The sequence below is a fragment of the Panulirus ornatus genome, chromosome 5, assembly GCF_036320965.1.
Source record: "Panulirus ornatus isolate Po-2019 chromosome 5, ASM3632096v1, whole genome shotgun sequence".
NCBI classification, from domain to species: domain Eukaryota; kingdom Metazoa; phylum Arthropoda; class Malacostraca; order Decapoda; family Palinuridae; genus Panulirus; species Panulirus ornatus.
In genome coordinates, this window is record NC_092228.1 from 5031480 (window position 1) to 5039570 (window position 8091).

The window sequence follows — 8091 nt, forward strand, 5'->3', positions numbered from 1 at the left end:
GATCAAGTGCTTTCCTTGTAGAATTAATTTAATAATCTCATCCCCTTGACTTCTAGTCCAAGCAGTTAGCAGGTTGTCGATCGTCAGTGGACTTGCTGAGCTCTCTGATGCAACACACTGGTGATGATAGTGAAGCACGAGAGCTTCACCATGAAATAGATACTGTAATAGAAGAATTTACTCAGTTAGAGGTTCTTGCACAGGCCAAACAACAAAGACTTAAAGAGAATAGGTAAGACATTACTTTTTTTTGTCAGAAAACAAGTACTTTTCATTTTTATAAATATAAACATTTATTAACTCAAGGACCCTCTCAGGTATAGTCCAATAAGTGTTGTATAAAGATTGCAATCTTTTTTCTAATAAAATAAATTATTATTGTGTATGGCTTATTAAAAGCTATACAGTACAACCCCACCATCATTCATTGACTATTGATTGATCTTTTAATTTTCATAGAGTAAAGAGTATTATAATTATTTCAGGTAGTGTTGTAGTATGTACTCATCTGTGATATCAACAACTATTTGTAGTTCTAAAGAAGAAATGGCAATTTGATAAAATTTGTGTAATTTTATGTGTATATAAAGTGAATATAAAGGAGTTATTTGCATTTCTTGTTATGGTTTTTAAAGATGATCCTGTGTGTTCAGCTTATTTTGATTTAGAAATTACAAGAAGCATTTTAGTTAAACATGGTTTTAGTAGTTAATTAGAAATGCATGTGTTATACTCAGTAATGTTGTGGTTTAGAAGTGTTTGAAAAAAAATCAGGGGTCACAGAATTCCATAAACTTTATTAACTGTCAACCTACCCTTTCTGAAGTATAAAGTATCTTTTCATTTCCAGATGTTTATTCTTTTAACAGTTTTATTAGTACTCCATCTTCTAAATAAATTACATTATTCCTAAAGTTTTGTCAAATACCTTATCAAAAGCCTTACATTTAATATATCAGTTTCCTAGTATCAACTTCTTAGCACTTGGTTGTTATGGAATATGAAATACTTTTTTTACAGATCAGATATGTCGAATGCTTCATAAATTCGTATGTTGCAAATTATGTTAGCTCCCAAATTTATATCTTTGTTGGTACTATATTTTTTTCACATGAAAAATCTTCATTAATATATCAGGTGATTCATGACCACTGACAATGCTGTGCCTTTCAGTGCTCGGCTAGGTTGTAGTATGGTATTTCTTAGTTCCTCATTATACTTCCCATACCATAATGCAGGTTCAGGATTGTGTTTAGGAGATATCTTACCTGGCCAGATTCCACCTGTCCATTCAAACAAAGATCAGAAAGGGGTGCATAAGATGATTGAATTACAGTAAAAGGAAAATTGTTTCATTGATATATCCAGCACATTGTTGGAAAAAGATAACTAGATTATATGAAAGAGTTTGTTTTACTGTACTGTCTACCACATACACTGACTTCAGGGAAATGGAAATTTTGCATATTTCCATTTTGAAGGATTGCAAAGTATTTCGAAAATCTTACTGCAGTATTAAAAAAACTGTAAGCCGTTAGTTATGCATGAATGAAAAGATTAATAAAAAAAAAAAATGTACAGTGAAATGTGGTTCCAGTAGATTATCCCTTCCATCCTCAGCTTGTAGCTCTTTAAAAAAAAAGAAAAAAAACCTAAGCCAGCCCCTGGATACACCCCTAAGCAAATACATTCATATACCTGCTTGAATTATATTGCTTCCCAATTCTGAAATGTAAAACCAATTTTTGCAGCAACCCCACAGACTTTCATATCTTTTGATATTATGTCGGCCTTTTGCTGAATTGCTTACATGATAAAACCTAGGACCTGAAACTAGATGTACATATTATGGCAGCTGAGTAATAGTCAAGGCACTTTTGAGTGAGATATTTATCTTAGAAATAGAATTTTTGGGAATGTAATGGGATTCCTGGTTGGCAGTGCAGGGCTTGCAGTAGATGTAGCTCATTGTGCATGCGCATGTTTGCTTGCAGCGAGACGTCTTCCTTGACGTGCCCGCTGTGTTGCAGACGCAACTGGCAGCAGTTTGAAAATGATATGTGGCGGCTAGAGCAATGGTTAAGTCATGCTGAGGCCACCCAGTCAACACAACACAACCCACCTACACCCATGGAGCAGCTAGAGGAAGTTGCCCAAGATCACAGGGTAAGTACATGGTGTGACTTGTTGCTTCCCACTTATGTTTATAAGACTGTTCATTGTGTTATTATGTGACTAAACATTAATCATGCATATCATTTTGTATAAACTTTTACCTTGCATTTATGACAGGAGTTCCTCATGGACCTTGATGGCCACAAGTCTGTGATAATGTCACTCAATGTCATTGGCAAGCATCTAGCAGAACACACACGTGATGAACGACGTGCCACACGAGTTAGAGACCGTCTTGCTGCTGCCAACCGACGCTGGGAAGCAGTATGTGCTGCAGCCTCAGTTTGGCAAGCAAAGCTTCAGACCACCCTAATGGGTAATACAGAATTCCATAGGACCATTTCTGACTTGTTGACATGGACAGAGACAACAGAGGAGAATCTTCTGAAGATAGCAGCAGAAGAGGATATGGAAGAGATTGCTCTGCGTGATCGCGTAGGTCGTGTTCTGGACGTGCGGGCAGAAGTTGAGAGATGTGAGCCACGTGTAGCATCCCTACATGAGGCTGCACAGCATCTTCTTCCCACACAGCAGGATGACCAGTACTCCGCTGTTCGTGAGCGCCTTGCACTCCTCTCACGACGTCTTCAGCTTCTTCTTCAGATGTGTTCCCAGCAACTGACTCAGCTCTCTCAAATGCTAGGTCAGGACTTCACAAGTTCCTTGGCGTCACTAGCATCTTCAGGGGTGAGTAGTTATACCAGCTTTACCTGATATGTAATTCTGGCATACAGTATATGTTTATTCATATGATTTTGCAGACCTGCATGAAAAAAATAGGATTTGCACCATTGCACGTAGCACCTGAAATGCACTCTCTTTTACAGCTGTACGAGTCTGCCGAGTTCTCTTTCTCGCGGCCAACCTCACCCAGCTCCCTGACAGCGAGCTTCCATTCTGATGCTCAGTACGTACAACTTGGCCGCTGGAACCTGCCAAGCACCTTTTGTCACTTAAAGTGTTGTATTACACACAAAGTAGTTTTATGTTTAATGAAATTTTTTTTGTAGATCTTTAGAATGAGTAAAACCTTAGCAGAATTTTTATTTGCTTTTGTATTTCAATATGTTTACTTTTTCACATGGTTATAATACTTGAGGATATAGAAAAATCAACATAGAAAACATGATGATAATAAGTACCTATTATTTTTGATGTATTCAGCCTAAACTTCCTTTTTGTAAATCCTAACAGTGATGGTGTAGGTGCTGATGGTAGCGACGAGGGTGTTGTGCGGCGCTCTTACAGATTCCTTGGTCGTGTTATGCGTGCTGCCCTTCCAATCCAAGCACTCATGTTACTTATGTTGGGAGTGGCTTCCTTAGTTCCAGCATCTGAGGATGACTATGCCTGTAGCATGGCCAACAACTTCGCTCACAGTTTCAACCCAATGCTGCGATACCCTAATGGGCCACCACCATTCTAAGTCCCATACCTTACTTACAACTCCTCAAGGAGTCTCCTGTCTTCCTAAGGATCTGAATATCGTGATAGCTGTGTTAACCAAATGTGACTCAAAAGACTACGGAAAGTGTCTAGTTATTATTCTTAACTGAGTGTAAATTTTATCTCTGATTAAACGTACCTGTTAAAGTGAAACTGCATAAATATATATATACATATATATATTATAATGTTCCGCTTACAGTCGCATCTTGAATAGTTTAGTGAGGCTCATTGAAAATGATCGTAATGTTTTGTTGAGTTTGTGGCTTATAAGTATATGGTAAAGTTGTTTTGTATCAAGTTTAACTCTACTTAATATTTTAATGGTGATGTAATGGTTATAAAAGTTCCTTGATTAAGTGCCCGCCGTTTTAATTAGAGATGAAGAGGATACTGATAAGCTTCATCTTATTTTTACATAATTCTTTGCCCAGATTAATGAAGCAGTGTTGTTTATGACTGTATGTATATATATATATATAGTTGACGAGATGCTTACTGTAGTATCCATCTACACCCAGAATATACTTGACTTCCCAACTATGGACATTACCTGGTGCTATTGTCTGAACACACTTTGGTGTTGGTGATCTTGAGAGCTGTTACGGTACTGATGATTAGGTGCTATAAAATTTTATCATGACCTAAGAGAAATGAAAGTGTTATATTACTGTTTAATTGAGAGATTAGAATAATGTATTATTGAATTTAAGAAACTTAACTGATGGACTCAGGTTGAAAAGTTGGTTAGTATTTTAAGAGAAGTGAAAATGGTGATAGTGTTTGTCTATAGCAATCACTTAGTCATCATTAGATGATTTTGTGTTATCAGTAGCTGATCAGTTGGGGTTATCTGCTGATTACAGCCAGTCAGCTAAAGGTGACAATTAAGGTATCTATAGCCAAGTCCACTTTCTAGATGTATAAATCATTATCAGTCATATGTGATAAGTGTTCATGCCCATTGTTGGAGCATTATTTTGCATAAGGTTATGGTTTAGGCATTTGATATTTGGAATTGATTAAAGGATATTGATTCACAAGAAAATCAGAACATTTTTAATGTACTTAGCTCTGATGATTTTTATTCTACGGCTGAATATTGCTGTACATACATTTTCCATTATTTTGTTTACAATATCCTCCACAGTTCTTTTTATTTCATTTTTTCATTGTGTATATTTGTCTTCATTGATAATAGTAGGAACTTACAGTGCACAACAGTTAGTTAGAGTGGAACCTGACTGACTGTTTCTCAAGATAGATGGATTTTGTAGATGACATGGGACTAAATCTCATTCTTAAGACTAAGAATCTATTGTTTTGTGCTTTGTCGCGGGGGCACAGACATATAGGAATAAGATAATCTGTAACTTCCATCTAAAGTACTGACACAGTGTACTATTTATGATGAAGATTTACATCTTGAACAATGAAATGCCTTTGTCTTTTGTAATGTCATTATAAGTTTTTTTCTTTTTTTTTTCTTTTAGTGTAGGGTCTAAGCTTATTCGCTTGAATGCTTCCTGATGCAAATTATTTGGTTTGGCTGGCCAGGGAAGATTTTTTATGAGGTTATAAAAAGATTTGAAAAGATATTCTGAACTTAGTGCCTGAACTAGATATACCTAGTTTGTGCAGGCTGTGACATTTGTGCCATAGATATGTGACCAGCCAATAAGGAATAACAGTGCGAATGCCTAGCCAATCAAAAATTATTTTGCCCAGTAATTGGGGAACAGAAATGCTAAAGCCCAGCCAATCAAAACTGCTTCAACACCAAACCAATAGCAGCCTCGGACTTCCATCCACTAGCATCGCTTTTCCCAGTGTAGCAGAGCACGCGCTGAGGGCAGTCGTTTATACCATGGTGTGAGTTCAATTCATACAAATATATGTGTTCTTATATATCTGTATTTCATTTACCCAGACCCTACATCATATCTACATAATGATTAGAGCAGTTGTTTATTTCTCATAAAGTTATATACCATTTTCATTATACATGACAGCTAGAGACTGAATGTGAACGAATGTGGCCTTTGTTGTCTTTTCCTTGCGCTACCTCGTGCACATACAGGGGAGGGGGTTGTCATTTCATGTGTGGCGGGGTGGCGACGGGAATGAATAAAGGGCAGACAGTATGAATGATGTACATGTGTATATATGTATATATCTGTGTATATACATATGTATACAGTGAGATGTATAGGTATGTATATGTGCGTGTGTGGACGTGTATGTATATACATGTGTATGTGGGTGGGTTGGGTCATTCTTTCGTCTGTTTCCTTGCACTACCTCGCTAACGCATGAAACCGACAAAGTATGATAAACAAAAATAATATATATATATTTACAGTGAATGTAGGTTTGCGGCAGGGGTCTATGGGTTTTTAGATGGATGGTTGTTTTAAGTTTGTATAGGAATGAGTTTGAAAGGGATGTATAAGGTGGGTATGAGATGAACTGGAAGTATAAGTTTTGGAGAAAGAGTGGGCATTATGTAGAATGAAGTATAGTTGGGGATGTGAAGAAGGATGGAAGAGTGGAGAGTTGAAAGTTGTATGATGATAAATGGTGGAGTACATGTGAGTTTGAAATGCAGATGAGCTAGGTGATGAGGTATGGTAAGGGTGTGAAGAGAAGAGTTAAGAGGTAAATGTGATGAAAGAGCAAGAGGTATTATGGTGAGGTGATGGGTTGAGGGTAAGTAATGGAGGTAAGTTGATGGAAAAATGGAGGAAGAAGTGTTTAGATATTAGGATGGATTGGAGCTGGAATGGTGACATGAAGGAGTGGACATGTGAGGGGGAAAGGGCAGATATAAGAGTGGTGTTGTAGTTGAAATGGATTGCGGCAATGAGGATGAGAAATGTAGTGGTGTGAGAGATAGACAAGAGAGATTTGGTAGAGGTGGAGGGAATGAGGAGAAGTGGGAGACCAAATTGGAGGTGGAAAGATGGAGTGAAAAAGATTTTGTGTATGAGTGGATGGCCCATTCTTTGTCTATTTCCTGGCACTTCCTTGCTGATACAGGAAGCAGTGATCAAGTATGAAAAATAAATGAATAAATCATTTTCATAAAGCATAAGAGAAAAAACAATGTTGCATTTATAAGTTTTGCACTTAACATTGATTTACAACTTTAAAAATGAATTTAATGACGTGCTAAAAAAAGGTTTGCTGTTATCATTTTAAAGCAAACTCCAAGAAAGTAATGAGGGAGCATATGAGAGATTTCATGACAGAAAATGATTAAAGTGGTAGAGTGAGTGAAACTAAATACTTTTGAGGTGGTTTGAGCATATGGAAAGAATGCAAGATGAGTAGTTTACAAGGAAAGTGTATGACAATGTGAGGGGAACACCACCTGTGACAAGGGGAAATAAGTTGAAGAATACTGGAGGACAGGAAATTGGGGAAGAATGTGTAGAATGGTTTATGGGAGGGAAAAATGTAAGGACAGGGTTGTGTATTTTTTTTTTTTTTTCTGTTGCCACCTCCATGATGGGAATTCTCCGAGGGGAGTGAGAGACAAGAGATAAAATATAAGGTAGTATTAGGTATAGAGATATCAAAACACTAAATTGCTAATACTGGGGAGGTATATTACAAGTACTACCAGCTTGGGCATCAGGGTAGGAGAGTTAATGGCTGCACTGCATAGTGTGCCAGCACTTTAAGTGGAGATAAGTTTCAATCAGACCCCGGCAGCTGTCTTTTTCTGCCTCACCCACACGTGGACTACTGACATTCTGTCCACAAACGAACAATCTTTTCTTGTCACACATAAATGTGACTAGGTTTTCCTGTGGTCAGCGTTATCTGGTAGCCCCGCCTTTTGGCAAAATGGTAGGAACATTCTATAGAAGCAGTAGGTAGGAACGTTAGACAGGAGCAGTAGGTAGTAGTAGTTGGTAGGATCGTAAGGCAAGAGCATTAAGTAGACGGTTGGAACATTAGGTAGGAGCCTTTTGAAACACTTCGCTCGAGTTGCCCTCTGCCAGTGGCCTGTTAAGGGTGAAGCATCAAAAGTGGTTTTTGAGTTCACCTGTTATGGTGACTTGGCGTGGCCAACCCATTGAGAGTTCGTGAAGGGATATGAATAAATAGGTAAGAAATCATATAAGTAATTAGATACTCGAGAACGAAGCACTATTATGACAAGATGGAAAGACAAGTGAAAGAAGAAACAAAAGAGACAGATCACTAGAAATTACGAGACGAGAAATAATAGAAAATCCTCTCCTGGACAACTCAGAACCTGTTCAGTGACTGGTTACGTGGGGCTACTGAGACTGACGGCCCTCATTCTGAATGTACTTCTTAATACACCTGGCCATCTTGACGACTTTGCTCTTCTGCATTTCATAAATACTGTTTGTGAGCTCAATGAATTTTCTTGTTCAACGTGTCCAATTATTTCAGTCCTTTAAAGGTATTTCATCATCTGGACTTCCACCTTTT

The 8091-nt window shown here is 37.6% G+C and overlaps 1 protein-coding gene across 1 annotated transcript in view; it reads left to right on the forward strand.

Moving 5' to 3' along the window:
* Window positions 1-5529, forward strand: part of LOC139747586 (uncharacterized) — a 333338-nt gene extending 327809 nt beyond the window's left edge. The window contains exons 62-66 of the mRNA XM_071660031.1: window positions 57-232; window positions 1995-2166; window positions 2293-2862; window positions 3003-3082; window positions 3370-5529. Of these exons, the coding sequence (XP_071516132.1) occupies window positions 57-232; window positions 1995-2166; window positions 2293-2862; window positions 3003-3082; window positions 3370-3601 (1230 nt within the window). The 3' untranslated portion in view covers window positions 3602-5529. The remainder of the gene's footprint in view (window positions 1-56; window positions 233-1994; window positions 2167-2292; window positions 2863-3002; window positions 3083-3369) is intronic.
* The last annotated feature ends 2562 nt before the right edge of the window (window positions 5530-8091 follow it).